At 41.2% G+C, this 24,275-nt stretch overlaps 1 protein-coding gene across 5 annotated transcripts in view; it reads left to right on the top strand.

Annotated features, from left to right (window-relative positions):
* Window positions 1-24,193, top strand: part of tp63 (tumor protein p63) — a 29,246-nt gene extending 5,053 nt beyond the window's left edge. Inside the window, exons 2-14 of one of the 5 annotated variants that reach the window (XM_055164580.1) lie at window positions 145-252; window positions 327-456; window positions 9,531-9,788; window positions 17,505-17,691; window positions 18,006-18,121; window positions 18,453-18,562; window positions 18,651-18,787; window positions 18,942-19,024; window positions 19,109-19,233; window positions 21,301-21,446; window positions 22,169-22,316; window positions 22,733-22,826; window positions 22,959-24,193. In XM_055164580.1, coding sequence (XP_055020555.1) covers window positions 145-252; window positions 327-456; window positions 9,531-9,788; window positions 17,505-17,691; window positions 18,006-18,121; window positions 18,453-18,562; window positions 18,651-18,787; window positions 18,942-19,024; window positions 19,109-19,233; window positions 21,301-21,446; window positions 22,169-22,316; window positions 22,733-22,826; window positions 22,959-23,255 — 1,939 coding nt within the window. In that variant the 3' untranslated portion in view covers window positions 23,256-24,193. Of the gene's footprint in view, window positions 1-144; window positions 253-326; window positions 457-5,000; window positions 5,154-9,530; window positions 9,789-17,504; window positions 17,692-18,005; window positions 18,122-18,452; window positions 18,563-18,650; window positions 18,788-18,941; window positions 19,025-19,108; window positions 19,234-21,300; window positions 21,447-22,168; window positions 22,317-22,732; window positions 22,827-22,958 lie in introns of those variants that run through there. The other 4 variants (XM_055164581.1, XM_055164582.1, XM_020918694.2 and 1 more) reach the window with 4 other exon arrangements.
* Window positions 24,194-24,275: the final 82 nt, after the last annotated feature.

The raw sequence follows: 24,275 nt of genomic DNA, 5'->3' as shown, positions 1-24,275 counted from the left end.
CCATACAATATTGCAAAAAATATAATATAAAAATATCATGAAAATGTTGAACCGAGACATTTGAATACCATTACATTCCTAGTGTTTATTTATGCTGATTTGATTGATGCAAAATAATAATATAATATTTCTTATTGTGTGCAGACTCAGGGATCCCTCATCACGTTTCTTCAGTAACATGTCCCAGTCCTCGCAGACCTCCGATATCTACAGCCAGGATCTGTTCAGTCAGCTGCTGGAGATGCTGGACCAGTCAGTAAACGCAGCACAAACCACAAGACAACAGAGAGCATGAACTTAGAATGTCCTGCTGTGCTGTGTTTCAGGTCTGCTGTTCACTCAGTGCAGCCCATAGAACTGAACTTCACTGAGACCCCAACAGAGAAATCAGCAGGAAACACCATTCAGATCAGCATGGACTGTATCACCATGCACGAGCAGAATGAGCCTCTTTCTGTAAGTACGGGGGTCTGTCTGTGTAACCACTACAGGATTTTCTATTCTGCATTTGGTTTGATACAGTCAAGATAAAATAAATGTTGGTCTAGAGCTAAACTCAATCTTATAAATGTAGAACTAAAACCAAGGACCGAAAAAGTACTTCTAAGACATCGAATTGACTATATATCTGACAGACTTATTTGCAGTTCACGACACATCTTTTGAAACCTCTTTTAATTGAAATTTCTGCTGCTCTTCTTTATTCAGTTAATAGTACACAAACAAAATGCAAACAAATTTCATGCATGAGAACATTGGTACTTTCCCTGGACAGTTGTGAAAGTTGTGCATCTGTATTTTATTTGTAGTTTGTGTGGAGATGTTGTCTGTGCAGTTGCAGGTGATACGATCAGAGCAGAGTTTGACCTGGGTGGCCTCTGCAGACAGGTCCTGCTCACAGTCTGCTGATAGTGCTGTGTCACATTCCTGTAGATGAGAGAGGTGACATTTACTGAATACCTGAAACTGTATTACAACTAACATTTGAACAATCCCAAAGGGGAATAGATTTGATCCTTTGTAAAGTAATGCAGACAAATATTAGTTGTTTGAGCAGTAGTCTGTAGTGTTTGTCAAAGTGTTGTTGTTTACAGCGGTAGCTACACTAAGGACACATCCTTGTCACTTCTGCTCGTGAAAGACGATGCAGAGCAGTGCACTCCCATCCCTTTGCAGGAATGCTGTTGTCCAGCCAGAGTGGAAAAAATAGCAAATAAAAATTGTGTTTGAGGAGCTGAGTAATGCTAGCCTGCTCATCCCCCCGGGGGGTATATGCTCTCTTGAACTGGTGATTAATGGGCCCACCCCCACTACACACCTCCTGCATCAGGGAGGGGCGTGGTGCAGTGACTGGCACGTCAACCGCTGGGGCAACATCCAAAATAAGGCTTTGTGCGGTGGACCTGTGCCAATGGCCCTGCCCTGAGTATTATTACCCCACATACCCCTGTGTTCAATGGTGGGCACCTTCGTACCAATAGGAGGAGTGTTCCGTCATGACTCATTAACAGTGCGCACCACAGCGCCTCGGGACACTTATTTGTCGTGTAGCTTTTACATTTCTTCTGAAATACATTTTTTTCTGTTGGACTTTTTTCTTGTAGCTTGAGGGCAACACTTTAGTGCAGCACCTGCCTGTTGAGCTGAGGTCCCGCTCCCATCTATCAGTGAGTGTGTGCAGAGGTGGGGGTGGAAGAGCTAGAATAACATGAAGGAATGTAGCAGAAACAGTGGCAGGAGAAACGCTATATCCTACCACAAACAGCTGATTTACAGCCTGATAATGCTCTGATCAGCTGGCCGTGCAGAGGGCAGGTCACTGTGGAGATGAGGGGGAACTAAATGAACATTAGAAAGACACACATGAGTCCAGGCCGGGTTTGGATATAATTATATGTTTATGTTTGAGTCTCACTTTTGTCTCAGAGCAGCGCCTTGTCTCATGCTTCAGTTCACCTCAGTACAAACTAGTGTAAAGTCAGGACAAGAAAACACTCCTATTAATGCTATAGACTGTTCTGTCCAATATGTTTAAGTGAATTTATCAGACAGTAACCTAACTACAGTGTTCTTGCTTTAATATTTCATTTGTGTTAAACATCAGGCTAAAGCTGATATATAGGCAAATTTCAATTGTTGATTAGATGAAGTTGAGGCATTGTAAGAGGAGATGGTGTTTTATATATCTTTTATGGGGTGACTTGAAAAAATGTAATGTGAATCTGAAGACTTCCAACAGAATGCACATGTTTTCCCGCTATTCCTGTGAATAGTTTTTAACATTATCCTGCCAAAAGAATTCATTTTTCTCTCTCTTTCATTCATTTGTGCAGCTAGTTGCACTGGTGTACAATGTAATTATTTTACCAGCATGTTTGTAGTGAGTCTCAAGTGTTACATTAAATATGATTTTTCATGTCTTGCTAGGATCATCACAAGATGGTTAGCATCCTCTGTAGTCCTTGGTATGTGTTTGTTTTTTATTGTAGCAGAGAGGGTTAGTGGTTCTCATTGTTAGGTGGATAATTGTCAGTGTGAACATGCTCATGAGGGTTGGAATATGGCTGTGTGAGATTTGGTGAGAGTAGCTGTTGCGTTGCCACCCAGGTGATGGAGGTGAAGGGGCTGAGGCCGTTTGAGGACAGGTGTCTGCACCTGACATGTGATACTGGACTAATCTACAGGATTTAGAGCTGCGTCTTTAAAGGAGAACACTTCAGGATCACTCCTTTGTCTCACCTCTAGATTAGTGCATCTTTAGCCACTGCTGCTCAGTTTTCTGAACAGTTAAAGCAGAGCTGTTAGCAGAGATTTGGCCACACACTCTGGACTTAAGACCATGGTTTGTCTCCTCCATAATCTAATCAATGGCAACTCAAATGTTAAGCCCTCAGCCTCCACAGCTACCAAGCAGTAATTGTTTTGAATGCATTGAAGAGAAGTATATGGTAATATATTAGCTATAAGGGGGCTTATAAACTTTCAGTTAAAATTAAATTACTAGAACAGCATGTTTTATATAAGCTCTTTTTTACCATGCAGAACATTTATGATGACCTGCACTTAACATATGGAATAAATTAATTATAATGTGGACTGAAGATGATTTCAAAACCTATTTTAAGTGTCAGGCTTCATTTTAGCCGCTGTCCCCTCTTACAGAATGTGCTCTAAGTTCCTTTTAGATGCCAAAGTTGTTTTAACTTAATGAGAAGTTTGTTTAGCTGTGCCAATTATCACCTAAAAAGGCCAGCCTAGGTGTGTGCTGTGGCTGGAGACATTAGGAGCCCATTAAATTGCAGTCTTTAAAGTGTTGATTGTCCTTTTGTTGTGGAGCTGACCTGTGGACCGCTGCCCTCAGGCCTGAGTGGGGTGTGGCTGGACACTCTGGTGCTTAACTCTGCAGACAGCTTTAAACTATTGTGGCCAAGGGGCAGAGCAGTGGCCCCCTGCTCCTCCAAACTGGACCCTCCCTCATCATCTGCCAACACTGTCCGCTCAGCTCATGTACACTTTATGGCTCTGCTTCACCAGAGGAAAAACATACATGTGCACCATTTTTGTGGTTTTATAGTTTGGCTGAGAAGATGCAACTTAAATGTAGCTCTTTTTTCTTTCTGTACAGAACCAAAGGCTGCATGAATCTGAAGGATCTTTCGATGTTTACACAAAGCCATATCTGTGGCTTTTTTACAATGTGCTGTTGTACTTATATTGTTCTAATATATAATCTGAATTAGTAATTTATCTGACACTCACACACACACACACACACACACAAAGGCCACCTGATAGACCCCTCTGCAAACTTCTTGAGTAGTCTAACAGTGACAAAAATAAACAAAAGATTAAGGAAAGAAAAAAATTAAGTCATTGTAGGCACTTGGACAAATGAGAGATTCCACCAACTGGTTTCAACAATACATATAACAAAATATTGCACACATAGACAATGCATGTAGACATGCTCATCCTTGACCAAGTTATTTTTGCAACATTAAAACAGTCTGACTAACTGCATTTAAACGTGAAATGGTTTGCTGTGCAGTATTTGTTTGAACCCAGTGGGCAATGGGCAGTGAGGGTTCCTCCTCCGTCTACTGCTCTGTCACAGACCTGGGTCAGACTCAGGTGATCAGTTTTAGTGGGACCAGGATCTCAGACAAAATCCTGTTTCCAAAACAGATCTCCATCAGCCTCTGTGATAGATACAAGCACCCTACAGGAGCCACATTGTTATTTGGAGGCACTGTGCATTGAAATGGCTCAGGGGCTGTGGGGGTCATCATTCATATGCTAAGGACCACTGTGGCCCTACACCATTTACAAATGTCTATAACAACAGATTTCACTCTCAGACCAGACTGACCCTCACATCTCTGCAGACACAGTATTATCAGCTCCTATCATGACTCTTTTGGGCAAAAACACCCTCAGAATATACAGTAACTCAAGACAGTTACTGGTTTATAATATTCAATGTGTGTTATTTTTTGAATATGTTATAGCATCCGTCCTGTTGCTCTATTACTACTGTTTCTAAAGAATATATTAAATAAATAAATATAATAAGATTAGCATGTTCCAAATGACAAAGGCATGGCAAAAGTCCCCCATTAAAATTGCTCAACGAAGTGCAACATGGCAAATACTTCAAAACACTGTGTTGCATACTATATTGTTGGTTTTATATCAAAATTTAATTCAGGCTTAAATGTACTTAATTTTCATTTTTTTTTCTTGGTTTCTGGTGCAGGCAGTCATTCACCAACATTTTCTTTAGTTCATTTACCACAACAAGTAAAAATAGCAGAGTTTGAATAAGCGTCACAGGCTAAAACAGTAATTAGCTGCTTGACTTCTTCCTCTGAGGATCTTCAAAGGAGGAGTGAGGCGCTGGGTGTGGATTCAGGTATTGGACAGGTAGCAGGAGAGCCCTCCCCTCTGCTCCCAGTATATAGGCCGTACCTTAGGCTCCTATAGAAGCTTCTGCTAAAGCCACTCTGCATCTGTAGCCCACATCACTCCTGTTTGAGTGAGAAACAGAGATTCGGTGAATCCTGGAGCCAGTGGAGCAAACAGCAGCTGCTCTGCTCAACCTCAGCGCCAACATGTTGTATCTGGAGACAGGCAGCACGACGTCGTTCCCCGAGGTAAGGCCCGAACAATCACAGAAAAAGAAGACATACATTTTAATTCACTTATTTACATAGGTTTTATATCAACAATTACTCTACATAACTTAACCTTACGCTGAGCTTTATTTAAGCTCATGGGGGTATTTGGATTTATGAAAAATCTAAAACAAAACAAACAATAAAAACAGGAACAGATTTATTCGTTTTGTAAAATTAAATTAATCACTGCTCATATCACCATTATAAATCAACTAAGAATGCGCTATTGTTGTTCATTTTGGCTCTGGCGCTGCTTTGCTCTGTTGGTCTGTTGGCGATGTGACAGAGGTGATTGCATGGTTACCTGTTGTGAAAGCAGTGGAATGCAAACATCTGCAGGAATATTTTTTGTCTAAAATGGCTGCTTTCTTTCTGGTGTTAGTAGATTTTGTCTGCTGCTTTGGATTTTTGAGGCCTTTGTTGAAGTCGTTCATCCGTAAATGAATATCATGATGAATAACTATGAAGCTTGAATCTTACAGCCCAAAAAGCAATTTATATTCACAATGTAGTTTTTGGTTTTATTTAATTTTAATGTTTTTTTGTATTTTATTTAGTATCATTGTCCTTTCATTAAAACTTCTTGTTAGCTGCAGTTTTTGCATTGATTTTATGCAGTGGTTGAAAGTTCTTTTTTTAGTTTTAACAAAATGTATATTTAAAATACACATACACAAATTTCCCCTTATTCCCATTTTCAGTCATCTCCTAAATAAAACTAAGGAACACATCTCCACTCCTGTAATGCATATTGCTTTGTAACCCCCACACACATTTAGAATTGGACTTTGAATTCTTTTTTAAACAATCAGTCTTTTCTTTTTCGTTTCTTTTCATTCTACCAGCATGCACCTTTTAGCGTTCTTCGGTTTTGTTTACATTTGAAGCCCCCAGACCCCGTGCCCTCTCCCCTTGCCAGCCGAGCGAGCGCTGACTGATTCTCAGATTGCAGGTTGCAGATAGCAGGTGTGTCAAGTCCCTGTCTTTTAACTTGTCCGCAGTCTTTTTGGAGGCGTCCGGCCATCTCTACCACCCCCCTTGTCTGTGCGTTAAGTATCAAGTTGCCCCTTTTACCCCCCACCCAAACCCATATAGCCTCTTGGGAGCCGCAAACTGGCTAAGGCATTTGCTGTTTAGTCCCTGATTGCTTTTAATGGTGTGTTGACGCAGATACAATCACCTGCTCTGCCCACCCCAGCAGGTATGAAGTGGAGATAGCCCCCCACCCACACTCTTGATCCCTTAATGCCCCCCCAGCCCCTTTCCCCCCAGTCTCTCTCGCCCCTGTGGTCACTCATCACAGACCCTCCATGTGCTTAAGGTGCTGGCCCTAAAACACATACTATAGGCCTCCATTGGACTGAAGATATTCCACCCCTTAGGCTAGGTCTGCTCTGGTTCCTGTCATCCAGTGGTCGTTCAAGGCTCCAGGCTCATCTGAAGTTTGTGGCCACCAATAGCAACAGAAAAGATTTATGAAGCAATGGTAGCACTTTTACTATTTAGCCTCATTAAATCTGTTGTTTCTCTGGATTATCTTAAAAACCGGTCTTGTTAAATTTGCTCTTATTGAAACTTGATTGGTTAAAAGTGCGACAAATAACATTCACATTCATATTCAAACAGAGCAAATAAAGAAATGTTTTATGGCTTGTCAGAGAGGTTTTTATTGGAATTTCAAGTTGTAATTTCTAATTTAATTCATAAAATAAAAATGTCAATATCCTCAGACAATAAAGGGTAGATGCTGACATGTATTTGTATTCATATTAATAACACCATGATTCATTATTACCTAAACAATAACCTGTTTATCCTGCTTACACTTGTTAAATCCGTTAGATATTAATATGAGGTTGGTCAAAACAAAGTAATTCATTATGAAAGATATTTTAGTCATAGTACACGTATAAAAGAAGTAAATACAGGGGCTTGGGATAGAAATAGTAAAGCTGGTATGCAACAAGCTAAATAGTAGTTTGCACAATGTTGGCAAATATCTCATTATCCTCCGCCTCGTGACACAAAAACCACTCCGTTTTGGGCTGTTTGAAAAACGCCAACCCCATCAGTCTTATTTCTCACAGAGAAAATTAGCTGCAAGGCCCAGAGTCGACAGCCCAACCTTTGGAAACTTTATTAAAGACCGTTGGTGTTGTCAGGAGCGTCTGATTTACCACTGGTCCTGAAGGCCTCTGCAGCATCAGCCATAAACAGGAGGAATTTTTAAGAGCCGCTGAACTGGTGATTAAACGCCCGCTGTATTATAGTGGAATAAGATCTGATTAAAGACGCCCAAAGCCCCATCACTGTGCTGACATCCTACTTCCACTCAATTTAACATTAAAAATAGTGCCTTTTCTTATACTATACCGGTGGATCTAGGAATGTGCTCAGGTATTCTATATCAAGCTCTTTATCCTTTATTTTATACCTCTGCTTTTGTCTGCTTTGGCCTTTTCTTCAGAATAATATTTTGTAATTATTGCCTGTCATCACAACTGCAGCTCCCAGCGTCAGCCTTTGTCACGCCTGAATCACTGTAGATTCACTATTTCTGTGGAAAACTGTGATTGGGTCAGATTGGATGTTCCCAGAGGACGATGACGGGAATATTGTTGATTTACTAATGACATTAGATAAGATTTGATGACTAAATGTGTCAATCTCTGTGGGCTTCATTTGTTTTTATAGTATGTTATTTAACTATAAGACTACTATTACTGATAGAACATAAGTATACTGTTTTATTGAAGCAGTGTCCAAGTGACTCATTCTTTTAGTAGTTATTTGGCACAACAGTTAGCTTAGTCAGTCTTACTTTTGGACTGACTGCTTAATGCAACTGGATTCAGATTCAGTTCATCTGACAGAAAAACAATTCCGATTTCTAGTTTTGATCAGTATGAGATTTTTGGGATCCACACAATATTTATATATAAACAAGAATGTTTAAATCTTAAATGAACCGTATAATCTTATCTTACAAATCATCTTTTTGTTGGTGTAGACCGGATGATTTGAGCCACTCCTCTTCCCTGCTGAGTTTTAACCTCCACAATATCCGTGTTATTAGCTCATTGTATGTAGCCATGTTTCTTTTCTACAGCAGAGAGCTTGAGGCTTTCCAAGAGAATGGACCTGTCCTTTTGTGTGTACGCCCCATTCACAAAACACTGCCCAACATAAATGCCCCTTTAGTCAAGCTCTCATACGGCGCAGTGTCATTGTTACCTGGGGTTAAGCAGCCCTACGCCACAAACACATTTGAACCCAACTGCTTACTTCTCCCTGTGGCTCTGTTACACAAGTAGGCCGAGTTGACCCCAGTGACCTCTGTTAGCGAAAACCCGTGTTTGGATATGTCAAAGCTACGATACCAACTGCCGCTTCACGTTTCACTAGCTTGGATATTAGCGCTGACAGAGCTGGCTTGCTTTTTTCCCCCCTTTTACTGGTCACCCTAACACCTGGCCAGGGGAGAGTGGGTGTGCGGTGGTGGACAGCTGTGGGGGGACTTGCCGGGGATAAACACAGAAGAGATTAATGAGCGTCTACAGAGCGAGGGCCCCGGCACCTCATCCAGGAATGTGCCCGGTATAAATGGAACGGAATGGCGTGAATGGACCAAGCGGAAGGGACTGGCTGTGACCCCAAGTACGACCCATCCTGAGTGCATTAACAAGCCAGACTAAACAGTGTGGAGGCAGTGGAATAAGATCAGGTCAAATCAGATAGGGAGCTTGTAATGAGGTTTATTATGAACAGATAAAGAAGGTAATTAGGCTATTTAAAGTAAACATATAACGCTTGCCTGGACTGTCTGTCTGAGTAAATAAAGATTCAACTAGGCTGAACCCTGATCACATTGTAGATATCACAATTTATTTTTTATTTATTTATAAAATCAACTACTCTGTGAGAAAACCTCAACAGCAGGATTTGAGTCTGAGTAGGGATGTACAAGACACAATTTCAATGAAACAAAACACGGCACAAGAAGCGTGAAAAAGAGATTTTGACATCATTTTATAATAAATAAATTGTGCAGTTTAAAAAAATGTCTCACAGTTTCTTTTTAGACTTTATTGCACTGCTTTTTGGGACTACAACTTCTCAAGAGGTCGATCATTTTCACCCAAGTGACTTTCTTAATAAAAAAAAATCATGCATCAAACAAAAAATAAAGTTTTATCCTTATATTCACACTTAATTTTCACAGTAGTTATGTTTCTGTCACTGTATGTAATACCTTGCTCTCCTCACATTGTTTGCTGTCTGTCAGACTAAAGTGCAGTTCAAATTCCTCTACAGTGACCGAACACCATTTCTCCCCTTTGTGCTTTGTTTCAGTCGCAGTACACAAACCTGGGGCTCCTCAACAGCATGGACCAGAATATCCAAAATGGTGGCTCAACGAACACCAGCCCCTACAACAACGACCACGCTCAGACCAACGTGACGGCACCCTCTCCGTACGCCCAGCCCAGCTCCACGTTTGATGCCCTGTCGCCCTCTCCTGCCATCCCCTCCAACACAGACTACGCCGGACCACACACTTTCGACGTGTCCTTCCAGCAGTCCAGCACGGCCAAATCTGCAACATGGACGGTAAGATCAATTTAAGAGTGTTTCAAAAAAGTTCATTTTAAACAGTTTGCAGTGGTCCCAAGTCAATCTTCCCTTATGATATTCATTCCTAGCATCCTTATTATTCTTTTTACAGTTTTGCCATGATGATCAAGCCAAAAACTACTAGCATGCCAAAAAACACTTCTGATTATCGGACATTGAACACTTTCTAATTAGATGCTGATGGAATGGCTGAAAGCAGACTTATTTTGATCTCAGGAGCTGCTTATACAATAGATCTATTACATTTTGCCCAAATACATGGAAAAAATAGATACAGTGTTTGTTTTTTTTGGTCATCTCAACAAATCCTCTTTCTTATTTTGCGCAGTGATACATTAAAAAAAGTAAAGTTTTTATGCATTATAGTTTTCTGTACCCTTAGTTAAAGCTAAGGTATTTTTACACTCAAATGATCTTTGAGGAATTCATTTTCTGCATTTGACCCGTCCTTTAATGCCATTGGGGGCATCCTGTCAGGTCAAGTGGGCCCCACAGTGCATCGCCCGGGGACACATCTCGAGAACTTGAGCTAGTCTTAGTCAGGACTACCTTTGCTGGAGGATTTGATCACTCTTCGTTTTTTTAGAAATACAAAATGAAGATATAAACTGTGAAATAATTTTGTAAAGTTCAACAATAATCTACCTTGAGTTACATTGTACCAGTTTAGCCAACATGGAGCAATTACGAACATGTTAAGATCCACAATATATCGATAAATATTACACTATGAAGTGAATACAGTGATAATATTGTAGAGTGAGGTTAGAATAATGTTCCTAATTACATTAACTAGTAAGTAATTAAAGTAATAGTGACCTAGTTTTAGTACATGGATGAAAAATTATCTCCTTTCTGATCAAAAATCAGTCACGACTATTTCTAAAAGGTCAAACTCATAATGTGTCCTAGAGGACCCCTAATCCTGACTTCCTTGTGAGTGTGTGCGCTTCAGGCAAACTCAGGTGCACTTTTTTTCCTACATTGCACAACTGCATCTGGCTGTAAAACTGAAGATGTAAATCTGAGTCAGGACTAACCCTCCAGGTATTTTTTTTAAAGTCTGACATTACAACACACTGGCTCAACTACAGTCAGGTTCAAGCTGCAATATGCAAACTCGGGGGACACGTAAGATCTCTACATGAGCCAAATATACACAGCTAAATTTATTTCTATTCCAATTTAGCATTACCATTTTACAGTTAGACTATCTGTGTCAGTTTGACTTGGAAATTCAGTTATGCTAATAAGTTCATTAGAAACAAAATGGGCCTATCCAAAAAGCTAATGTAGTAGACAGCTTTAAAATACTGAACTAAACACTCTGTACAGAAAAAACTAAAATGTGGCTGTTTGCTGCAGGTGTTGCAATCCGTGATAACAGGTAGAGGGTGCTCTTCGAAAAAAGGAGCAAAACTTCAGACACAACGAAATCCACCTTAATGTTATCAACCGCTTAATGTCCAATCCAAACTTTGAAAATATTTTTTTGCATTTAAGTATTTCTACTCCTCTATAGAAACTTACTGGACTTACTTTATTGAGACACATTAAGTTTCCAGCTCGCGCTCTTGACCAGTCATAGTTTACTGCGCTGTGTTGATGACAGAGGTAAACAGACGTTGGTCCAGGTGTGGTGACGCTGCACAAAGCGACAGAACCCGCTCCTCCTGCTCTGTCATTACCAAAGCACTGTGTACGGACAGCTGTTGCATCACCGCTTCACCTGCCACCTAATCTGGACTACAGTGTCACAAACCTATAACCCGGCCCAGTGTCGCTCTCTGGTGGACGCGCTCAGAGGCAGACGTCATACCGCTATTCGACGACATCAGCGTACTATTGTTATCTCAGTGTATGGTGATGTCATACAGGAACCAGCATTTCTGTATTGCTTGTAAGTTGTGATAGTAATACTGGCACATACGCACATTGCTGGTCCCCATAAATTACAACGTGCATTTTAGTCAAACACACCAAAAAAGGGCTATAGATTAACATTAGTCATTTTACCTAAACCAAACTCAATTATAATCTACTTGTTTATGAAATGTTGTGATGTCAAGCAAATCCGAGTGAAGATTTGCCATATTAAACGGGACATTTGATTTCACAAGATTTCACAATTACTATAGGATTTGGAGGGGATTACGTACATATAATTTCGTGTAAACAATTTAGTACTACAATCGAACTACACAGACGGATTATAGGTCTTGTCAAACCAGTGATACACAAATAAAATAGTCCGCATGCCCCGCCCTCTTGGTCCTAAGTGGCAGGAGTGCTCCTGGACTTCCAGTGTGGGACCGTGACATTTCGCCTCTTCACACGCCTCACTCTTCCCTCTCATTTTCACAGCCCCAAAAACAAAAGTGTTTGTGTCACCTGTAACTGTTTATAATGAGACACACCCCACGAACTGAGCTCCCCGTCCCGCCGTGACTGTACCAAAGCACCGCCGTCAAAACACATGAGTCAAGACCGGCCCGATGGGTTTGAGCTACAGCTGAGAGACAGTCCCACAACTCACTGTATCATGTGCAGTGTATGGGGATGAGTCTGTGCTTTGTTATGGCTATATCAAGGCCTAAAATACTTCCTGCGATATAGAGTGTACGTAAAACATTGTGTACATTATTGCTTCATACACTTTGGATCTTTTAATTCAAATCTTACTGAGCGAGTTGCAACATTTTGAATAAGGTTGACGTGCAATCAGATTACCCAGACTAATTGCCTCAATGCTATACACATTGATATTGTCTTAAAAAAAAAGTTACTCTTCTGCATATATTTAGAAATTTTACATCAGAATACTTTACCACACCAAGTAAAGTAGTACATTTGAGTAGAAATAAGCAGTTTTTTGAAGTATGTCTTGCTGCAAAGTTAGTCTAACATAAACACTAATCTTTCTGTATTGTTTTTTGATGTAACGTCCAAGTTAAACCACACTCTCATCATAGTTTTTGCATTTACTTAAATCCTCTAAATCCCACTTAAAAGTCTGTGTCTGAGCCATGTTCAGCTGCTTCTCCCAGTCCCACCCTGGTCTGAACTCTTGTCGCTGGTGTTTAGGAAGCTTCCTCATGGACCACTGTGCTGGACACTCAGTGAAGATGTCACAGCTGAACCACCGATTGCGGTGCGTTTGAAGACAGGATCTTCCAGACTTAGTGTTGTGCCTTTTTGATGCTTGTTCCCGTGGAGACACACCTAATCCCATAGCCACAGCTCACCTCTTCCTGTCTAGGACGTCCTGTGACACACTGCAGGCGAATCACGTCAACACTTCCCCGAAGTGTTCCCACACACTGGCCTTGTGGGCGCACCTCTGCCCTGACACTCTTGTAATGGTTTGACTTGGGTCAGGTCAAACCAATGCAGGGCTTACTGATGCTTTATTCAGCCAGCTTTACTAAATTAATGGAGTGTCGCACATGAGGAGCTTTTGTTGTCCACTGGGGCGACTATTGTGCGTGTGAAGATTGGTGGTGTTTGCCCTGTGTATTAGCTGCCAGTGGTTGTGGCAGTGAAAGAAGAGGAATGCTCTGGTGGGGCTATCACTGGGCGCTGCAGAGCTGAGGGGATTACTGTAATGGATTGAGCGCCTGTAGATAATGCCTGTGTAAATATGCACTGCCTCTTTCTTGAACCCTGTGCTCCTCACTGGGCTCTGTCTTTTACAAAGTTAAGCCCGATTCTTCTCTCCCATTGCACTGGAGAAGGAGGAGGAGAGCCAGCTCAAAGAGAAGAGTGTTCCAGCGAAAGGCTGCAAGACGCAGCTTGTCCCTGGAACATCTGCGGGCCCGTCCCACGCTTTAGAGATGGGGCTCAGACTTGTTTGTGTCAGAAAGCCTGTCGGGACTCGCCCCTCATCACAGCAGACACGTCCTGAGCCTCACATGGGAAAGGTGCAGGGGAATTTTTAAAAGGAAGAGTAGGAAGATTTTTATTACCTGGGATTTGATTTCCTCATAGTCATGGAAAAAAAACATAATTTCTCTTGTACTTTTCATTTTAACAGCAGTAAACCCAACATTGAACCCATCCTGTGCTTACACAGGATGCTGAGGCACCCCACAACGAACAGAGCTATTTAGGCCACTAGAGCAGAGTGAGACACAGTGGTTTTAATCACAGCTCCAGCTGATGTTCCTCAAACACCTGAAGCCAGGAGTAGGGTTGTCCCAGGACAGGTGCCACTCAGAGGGCTGGAGCATGTTATTTTATCTTAACAATAAGCAGTTTTTTCCTGTGAAAGAGGAAACATTTAATCTCCACATTTTTCCTGGTAAAGTGCAGGTGTTTTATATCTGGGTGTAGCTGGGAAACAGGGAGCACATTATGGCTGAATTAAACAGGTTTGGGAGAAGCTCTAGGCATGACATGACATGCCAGGTATGAAGAAGACAAGACCAGAGGCGCCAAACTGTGCTTGTTTAAGGCCCGATGTTTGTCAGGACTTGAGCTGTGCATGCGCCCGCAGCGCCTGTCAGGGAGAGAGAGAGGGATCCAGCTGTGGGCCTGTTCTAACCTGCACACGGGATGTGTCTGGGATGGAGAAGCACAGATTCACTACTGTACCAGTCATACACTTGCTAATCACATAGAACTCACTTTCACAGGTATCTCACCAATCATAACTCACTAATCTCTTATAGCACACATCACATGTCCCTTCACTAATCACATGACTGCAATTTTGTCACTAGATTTTGTACACATAAAAATACAGTTGTAACTGTTTAGACTGCAGCCGTTAAAGTCACGTTTAGTTCCAGCCCAGGTTTTGTTCAGAGGATTGTGAATAAGCAGTTCTGTATTGTGTTTGAGTGCTGTGTGGCTGTATAATTGACATTGTGACCAATGAAAGGCTCATAATTACATGTTAACACCTGAGCCGCGCCCAGTGAGCCACTGAATCCATCAGTCAACTGTCCCCCGCCCTGCGCTCACTCTGTTAGCTTTAGTAGCGCTCTCTCTGAGCAAACAGCCCATTCTTGTGCTAAAGTTTGTAGCTGCAGGGCTGGGACGTCCCGTGGCATCTGTTTGTTTGTGTTCTCTTTGGATATGAGAGAAACAAGCCTCACTGAAGACAGAGCACGTTTACGGCTCTCAAACTGCAACTGTAATTTTAACACGCTCTGACCCTTTAAACAGCGCTCTTTGGTCCATAATCTTGTGTCTTTTCTTTGCTTTCCTCTTTTCCTGCTCCTCGTTTCCTCAGCTTCTCCAGCTCATTTAGCTGACTGACAGAAGCGTACAGCACGGATCAGGTTTGGAACGAGGGACAATGAAAGTGCAACCATTCATCTTTGTCTGCCTCCTTTGTTGCTTTGATTCCAGGCAGTTGACTTGTGTTGACAATGTACATCTTTCACAACATCGACCCCTCATAACCCAGCCATGTTCCTTGGGCTCATACTTTAAAGCCTGTTTGTCCCCACACTTAATCGTATCATGGATTTCTTGGTTTGTGTTTTGTCGGTTTCTCATCTGCTTCAACCGTTTCTAATGAGGTCACTTGAGGAAAGGAGCAAAGCGGTGAATTTGGGTCTCTCTCTGATTTCTACCACTGTTATTTAGACTAAAAAGTACATGTAGTTTCTGGATTCATACGGATGAAAGGAGAGCTAGTGCCTGGGGAGCTCAGGCGCAGATAGCCGTGCCAAGCTTGTGCAATCTCCAACGTCAAAGCTGGGATGTGCTATTTATTTTTTCTTTTTTTCCATTTAATAAAGATGACATTTTTTGTGTGCATTGTTCTCAAATAGAGCTGCAAGCGTTTTTCACATTTCACGGTGAAGTAAAGCTGACAGGAGAAACTTCCCTGCTGCCCCACGCCCATGGACTTGTTCACATAGAGGGCTTAAAGTTGGGTTTGCTCTGTGCAGATTTCAATGCTTTGTTTACACAGTTGGGTTACGGCCATTAGCAGCGATTCAGACTTCAGTATTGCTTTAGGTCTCAGGGGAAAAACATACATGTATTATTTATGGCTCCAGGATTACCAAGCCCCTGTGTGCAGACCCGCCATTAAAACGTGAGATTAATCAGTGTAATGTGGCGGCGTGTCATGGAAAATTGTGGATGAATTGATGTGTTTCTGCATAATAGACACTGAAAGAGAGATTATAATAAAGTCTGTTTATATTGTCATCAACTTTGATTTTGTCAAACAGAGGGAGTAATTATATAAATCAACCTGCAATAAACATGATGTATTTTATTTTGTTGACATATTTAACAAAGAAAACAAGTGGTAGAGTTTACATTATTAAGAATATTGTATTGTAGTATATTATTGTATCATCAAAGTGACTCAAATGTAGATTCTAAATGCATGGTCTAATAATCACAAGTGGGTAGAGGAGCTGCCAAAAATAGTGTACTCATGTAAGGGTAATGATACATAAAAATAATATTACTGATGCAAAAATACAAAGTGGTGGTCCAAGAAGTTACTAAGAAAGAGTAAAAAAAGTGTTTGGGGAAACTACTAATCAAATAGCAATTGCTAGAGTAACTGTCAGGATGAAACATTTGATTTATAATTTGAAGTTTATGAAATTAGATTGGAAGGACAAAACATTAAATATAGCACAAATTGTGGTATTATCACAGAATGGACCATGAAAATGCAAACATGTTAATATCAATTAGTAATAGTAACTTTTTTGTCTATTGACACAGTGGGAAGAATAACTTAAAAACCAAAAAAACTCTGAAAAGTATTATTTCTTCAAAAAGCTCCCCAAGTAAATGTAACTGAGTAAATATACTACCCACCTCTATTAATATTTATTATACATTCTATTTAGATACAACTTTTCAGGACACTCAGAGATGCTTCACAAACCATGAATAATTAATTAAGTATACTGAAAAATATAAGAACAGTAAAGTGGATAGAAGGATTTCCAAAAACTCTACTAAACAAGTCATTTTGATCCGCACCACCATGATGAGTAGAGCTGGCGAGTATCCTCCTTCAAAAGCTCCTCTCTTTCCTGTGATGAGGGCCACAGATGAAAGCCAGGCCCACTTTAAATTGCAGCTGGAGGGTTCCATTTTACTGTGGTCCTCGGACGCCCCAGAGGCTCAGAGAGAAACAGAAAGAGACGGAGGGTTTTGAGGTCGTCCCATCCTCAGTGTGCGAGCGTGGAGTGTGTTTATTTAAGTAGGTCATAATCACAGTCTTGTCTTTTAGCTTTGGCTCCAGGCACAAACAGAAGTGCCTCATCCACGCAACAGGTGTTAACTCCGACCCCTGGGAAATCTGCAAATCTGATTTTCTAGAAAAGATATCTGGATTTTTTTTAGAAATACATGTTAAAGTTTAAGCAGAATTTTAACTATATGGGAGTTTTTTAAGTTTTAAGTTAAGATAAGTTTGATTTGGTGCTGCCCACTAGTGAGTGTCCTGAATGTCTCCTTCCACTCTTCACCCCCATTTTATCCTTTATCCACTTCAATCCGGTTCATTCTCTATTACTGACTGAAAAAATAAGTTACTTTTCATTCAATTAAGACACATTTAAGTTATTACCAAATAATTTCAAATCACTGCCGTTTTCAATTTATTGTGTGTAGTAGTATGGTGTAATATGACTATTGCATAACCATGATATATTGCCATTTGTGATGTATTTATAAGTTGTGTTTCTTTGTCTTTTCTTTCAGTACTCCACCGATTTGAAGAAGTTATATTGTCAGATCGCCAAGACGTGCCCCATTCAAATCAAAGTGCTGACCCCCCCACCACAGGGCGCAGTCATCCGTGCCATGCCCGTGTACAAAAAGGCGGAGCATGTGACCGAGGTGGTGAAGCGCTGCCCCAACCACGAACTCAGCCGCGAATTCAACGATGGTCAGTCAACAACTCAATTATTTTGAACCCAGTTTTAAATGCCCTTCGTCAGTGGGAAGATGTAAATCATTTAAAGTGAACTAAACTAAATTGTTCAATAGATAAAAGTAAAGAAAACAGGAAAAGTTACCCAATAGTGTACGCAAAAGAATGAAAAATGACTGCAAAATAAACAAGAATATGAATGGAAAAGTAAATACCACAGTTAAATATACTACTATGTCTCTCATGCTTTAAAATTGGATGACCTGAAATGAAATGACCATGCATATATATTTATATTAATTTTATTATTTATTTATGTTTTGTCTCAGGTCAGATTGCTCCTCCCAGTCACCTGATCCGTGTGGAGGGGAACAGCCACGCCCAGTATGTGGAGGACTCCATCACAGGGCGACAGAGCGTCCTGGTGCCCTACGAGCCCCCACAGGTCAGAGTTCAGCCTTTGTTTAATGTTAAAATACATGTCTGTGAAACATTTGTCAGTCATCTTAGGCCAATATTAAGCTGACATACACCCTCTTCTAAATAATCTATGAGAATCTACAAATGTAATAGGACAAACAGAGACCAAACCAATAGCAAGACTTGGCAATTCTGGATCCTCATATCAGATTTATGAGCTTTAGTCTGATCTGTTTGCAGATAGAAGTGAGATATTTACATTAGAAAATACATCTTCCATTGGCATTTACATTACCTCTAAAAATAATTGTCTTTGTAAAGCCTGCCCGCCACTCACTCCCAGTGTCTTGTCTCAGGTGGGAACCGAATTCACCACCATCCTGTACAACTTCATGTGTAACTCGAGCTGCGTGGGCGGTATGAACCGGCGGCCCATCCTCATCATCGTCACCCTGGAAACGAGAGAGTACGACCACCTACCACTTCCGCTATCACTTTTATGCCGCCCCTTTCTCCTGCAAACCCCTAACCATCCATCTCCCCTCTCTCTGCAGTGGTCAGGTCTTGGGCAGGCGATGCTTCGAGGCCAGGATCTGCGCCTGTCCCGGCAGAGACCGAAAGGCAGACGAGGACAGCATCCGCAAGCAGAATGTATCAGATGGAACAAAGAGCAGTGAGGGTACGAAGCGCCGTAAGTAGTGTGGGCTGGTGGCGGGCTGACCAAATACTCAAAAAGGACTCTGCCAAAATCTCCTTTCTTTTCTGTCTGCTCTGGCTTATAGGTCTAATATTACAGTATGAAAAGGTCTACACCTTTTTAGCTTATGTTGTTTTATTTTTCACAGCTTTCCGTCAAGTCTCCCATGGCATCCAGATGTCCACCATCAAGAAGAGAAGGTCCACAGATGAGGAGGTGTTTTGTTTGCCTGTAAGTGGTTCATCTCTTATGTACTCTGCCATTAAAAACGAGAGTGGATTTGCTAATATACTCACAAAAAACGCTTTGTTTCAGATCAAAGGTCGTGAAATTTACGAGATCTTGGTGAAAATTAAAGAATCTCTGGAGCTGATGCAGTTCTTGCCACAGCACACCATCGAGTCATACAGACAGCAGCAGCAGAGCCTCATCCAGAAACAGTGAGTGTGGATTGGTCAATAATATCAAATAATATATGTTTGCAACTGTCTTGTCCTTGAAGAAATGTGTTTCCTTCTGTCATTAATATGTATAGTTTAAATTTGAACCCTAAGGCATAGATGGGTAAAATGTTGAAAGTTGGTAAAGCAGTTGTCAGTTGTATTGGTACGGAGTCATTAGTCTCTTAGTTTCAATGATTTCTGTTTTGTTTGGACATCTTATCTGTGCTCAGGGTGGTTCCAATAAACTGTCAAGACTTTTTCAAATACATTTTATTAACAAGTTTACAAAACAAAGCAGAGTTGGTGAAAACGTGCAAGAATGTATCAAATGTTTGGACAGTGTTGAGATGTTAATGTTGGTTATTGTGCCTTTTCAAACAGTTTCTGAAATGATTCTTTAGTTTTTTGGGGTTTTTTTTTTGTTTTTTGTTTTTTTTGACCAAGTAGCACCTTTATGTGAGGGCGTGTTTTTCTCCTCTGGCAATACCTGGCAATGTTTTGTTGAGGAGAATCTCCCAGAGCTCGGCGGTCACGCCTTTGGGTGCTCTGCCAGCGTTTGCACAACACTCTTCACAATCACTGCCTTGGCCTCTTGCATTGGTTTAATTAGAGCGCTCTCTCCCTCCGCCCACCTCTCTCTGTCGGCTATGGAAAAGAACTACACAAGTACATGGCGCAAAATGATAGTTCCACACAGTTAATTACTACTTATGTCAAGTTTCCCATTAAAACAGTGACGCACATGGGCTGCTTCCATCTGCTCTGCTCTGCTTCCTGGTCACTACCTTGTAGAAATCATTTTGGATTTTAATCTATATCCTGCTTGTAAACTCACCATTATGTGTACAATGTTACTCTGAAGCATTACTGTAGTGTGTTAAAAGCTTGTGTGAAGAGCAAACGTAAGAGGTGGTTAATCAGTGAGGTTATGCTGCCCCCTTCTGCCTGTTAATACTTCTGCTGTGCATCCCACTGTCCTCTATCCTGTCTCATCTTAAGTTCAGTGGCAGTTGAATCTAAATTTGATAACCAATTTCAATGGTCTCAATTAACAAATTAAAAAAAGCTTCAAATGTCCTCTGCATAGAACAAAATATGCTCAGTTTGTCTCAGTGGAGTCTTATTATGTACAAAACTTACTAAGCCTGCAGTGTACACATCTGCAAGCATTTTCTACACATCTCATAAATTGCCAATCTAATCCCAATAACAAAATTGCAAAACAAATAGCTCTTTCTCTTCTGTTCACTTCTGTCTGTTCGTCTGTTTCTTCTTCCTCCTCTGTCCTCCCTCTCTCTGTCCTTCTTGCCCTCTTCTGTCTCTCCTGACCCCTCCTCTGTCTGGTCCTCTTTCAGCCTGCTAAAGTCATCAGTGGGCGCGCCGTCGGAGCCTCATCACCGGCGCTGCTGAACACATTCCTTCTGAGATTCTTCTTTCACTTTCCTACACTTTGACCCTTCACCTTTCACCTCTGAGGGCCCCTTTTCGACCTCGACTCCTTCAGGCTCTACTCAGTGAGACTCTGGACATGAACTGTACCATGGACACACCCCACAGAGGTCACCTGGGACTAAAGTGCATGGTTTTGAACAATATTACCTCCTCTTGTGAGAGTGAGAGACAATATATGAACCAGTCATTATCTTAAGGCTGGGTATGGACAGTTTGTTACTTGACTTCTATGTTCTGTTATCTTCTGTTGTATATTTTCTATTTGAGCTGGACTCCTCCTGAATGTAGCTTATTTTACTTGTGCTTTTTGTTGAGAATGCTGAATGCTGGACATTTGTAGTTACTGCAGGACAGTTCGTGTGGGTCTTGTTTCATTTAAAAGCTTTAGCAAAGTGAATTCTTTAATGTTACTGTTCTTTTATATTTCTGTGGCTGTTGCACTTTGTCAGATCATAATAAATGCCTCTGCTTGAAACGTAAACTACTACTACTTTATTTCTATAGTAGTTTATTGGTTTATTATTATTACAAAGCTCATATTTTGTCTAGATTTAAGCATGCTATTATCAGTTTCCCATCACAGTTCTAACTCCCTCCTTTTCTCTCCGTTAGGTCTCCGATGCCGCCTCAGCCTTCATATGGCTCCAGTTCTCCGACACACGGCAAAGTGAACAAACTCCCCTCAGTGTCTCAGCTCATCAACCCCCAGCAGAGGAACAGTCTGACCCCCTCCAGCATGTCAGGCGGCCTCACTGACAGTAAGTGTAGTCTCCTCTTTACACCTCAACATGTGATCTCATCTTTGAGTTTTACGGTGTTTTATACAACAAAAAAGTGCTTAAATAGCTGAATGATCTTGCTGTTATATTTGTAAAGTTAAAGATGGGGTACCTCATTTTCAAACAGCGAAAGGAGAAAGTATGTATTTATGTAACTTGTCTCTTGTTCTCACAAACCATTTGGCACATTGTTAATATGCGTATGCATGAAATTTCAGGTACATGCACAGCTTCAGAACAGCTTTTATCATTACCAAAACACTGTCAATTCTAGCACTGCTTTCAGCTCTTACTTCTGAGTTTTCGAAAGATTAAACATACTTTTACTACACATACACTTTGTGACAAAGTGCACTTTTACAATATACTCATGGTTGTAAAAACACATTTAGAAGAATAAAGTCGGGTACCCCAACTTTAAATTGTTAGTTGTTTAGCTTAGTTTTTATTTTGAAAGGGCAATGTAAAGACACATTAAGCTCATAAAAAAAAAAAAAAAAAAAAGATGTTCTGCACCAGATTATAGTTCAATAGCTAGTTTCCATCTGCAGTCAAAGTGAAATTCTTGTTATAGGACAGTAAATAAGGGCTGTAGGATTGCAGGATTATTTTAAATCCAAATAATGAAAGCAGTAGCCACCATCAGCCATCCAGTGATAGTCCCACACACAGAGCTGACGCGGCCTCTCTTGTCTCCTCAGTGACTCCCATGATGGGCACTCATATCCCCATGGGCGACATGAGCTCACTGAGCCCCACACACGCACTGCAGCCACAGCTCCCCCTGGTGCCCTCCTCGCAGCACTGCACCCCCCCTCCTCCCTACCCCATGGACAGCAGCATCTCCAGGTACCCCCCAGCACAGACAGATAGACACACAACCATACAGGGACAGGGAGCACAGCACAGCCAAGACTAGGCTCACACTGGGGGAACCAACAGAATAGGACCCAAGAGGGTCAAATATCGGAAGAGATACCTCTAGTGCTGTTGCCTCATAACAATATTAAATGACATTTTAAGTCCCAGAACACTGCATGGGGAGACGCACATTCAGATTTCACATTATGACATAATTTTCTATAAAATTATTGTTTTTAATCAGTTGATTTAGATAAGATTAGATCAGCTTCAGACCAGAGTTATTTGTTTCTTTACTTGAGTTTCACTGCATGACTTTTAGAATTGATGAATAAATAAATTAGCTTAGAAAAATATAAATATAAATTGTCTATGTGGCTGACAGCTCTTCTCTCTCCCCACAGTTTCCTCATTCGGCTGGGCTGCGCAGGCTGCTTGGACTACTTCACCGCACAGGGCCTAACCAACATCTACCAGATCGAGAACTATAACATGGAGGTGAGCCCTTGCCTATCCCAGTCCAGTCACACTCTGGGGTAGTGCCTGAAGTCTCACCCCACACCTCACCCCACACCCCCACCTGTCCCGCTCTGGCCCCATACTAACCGCTACTGTGTAATGGTGTGATAGGACCTGTCGCGGCTGAAGATCCCCGCTGAGTTCCAGCACCTCATCTGGAAGGGCATCATGGAGCACAGGCAGGCCATGGACTTCTCGCCCCCGCCCCACATTGTGCGCACCACCAGCAATGCGTCCAGCGTGAGCGTGGGTTCCTCGGAGGCACGCGGGGAGCGGGTTATCGACGCCGTGCGCTTCACTCTCCGCCAAACCATCTCCTTCCCACCCCGAGATGAGTGGTCTGACTTCTCCTTCGACCTGGATTCACGGCGCAACAAGCAGCAGCGCATAAAAGAGGAGGGAGAGTGAGAGAAACAATCAGCGGCTATTTGTCAACCAATTCAACTACTCTTCAATTTCGGAACATTTCATTTTTATTTTTTTTAAACTTTTGATGTATGTGCGGAAACTGCTGAAAAACAAGCCAAAATGCACTTATTTTTTGTTAGGGTTTAATATGGAGGTGCTTAGGTGCATTTTTAGTTTCGTCAGAGCACTTAAGAATCGCTTAGGATTTCTAGACTGCTTGGAGTTAAGTGTTCCTGTTCATTCCATTTTAATGCATGACTGGAAAACTACTTTACAATAGGGTTTTGTTTTTTTTGTTTTTTCAGGGCTGATATTTTTGCAAAGGGCCGTAGCAAACCGTATTCATGTTGTCGATGATGTCTGTGTCTCATACACTGGTTTTGTTTTGAGGTAGGAGTCAGCATTGATTGTATACATTTCATTCATTTACTTTGAGAAGTATTATTTGAGGGCAATATTTTCTACTGTTATTTTGTATGATTTTGAGACCAATGTGCCATGTTTGTTTTGAAGTATGTCTGGTCATTCATTTGATGTAGCCACTTATATAGGCCTAATGCTTTTGATCCAGTGTTTTTGTATATTATGACTGATGCTTTCAAGGCTTTAAATGCAGTGGACGCCTAGCACAAGTATTGTTTATTATGGTAGAGGTGCATTTCATTTGATACCAATTCATTTTACTTTGTGTATATAGATTTGTATAGATGCTCATTATGCTGGTATATGTGAATACAGCCTGGGTTCTTTCTCCAGGAGGAACAATATTTGTTATAACATGCATGCATTATTGTAGTTCAGTTACAGAGCCCAAAGTTCAAATTTGTTCACCGTCAGAAGCAAACACAGCAATCTGTATTTTCTTATTTTTGTACAAATTTTGTAAATATCAAGGGTATTTTGATATAAATTGAATAATAAATAACCATTCTGTTGTATCACTCCTGTGTCAAAGTCATTAAGTCTTATGGAAAATTCATAGTTTTCACTTGAGCTTATGTAAAATAATAAAAGGATTAA

This window comes from Boleophthalmus pectinirostris, unplaced genomic scaffold (genome assembly GCF_026225935.1).
Source record: "Boleophthalmus pectinirostris isolate CB_2022bp ecotype Guang Dong unplaced genomic scaffold, ASM2622593v1 HiC_scaffold_7, whole genome shotgun sequence".
Classification (NCBI taxonomy): Eukaryota; Metazoa; Chordata; class Actinopteri; order Gobiiformes; family Gobiidae; genus Boleophthalmus; species Boleophthalmus pectinirostris.
The sequence above is the reverse complement of the archived record's forward strand: the minus strand, read 5'-3'. Positions and strand labels throughout refer to the sequence as shown.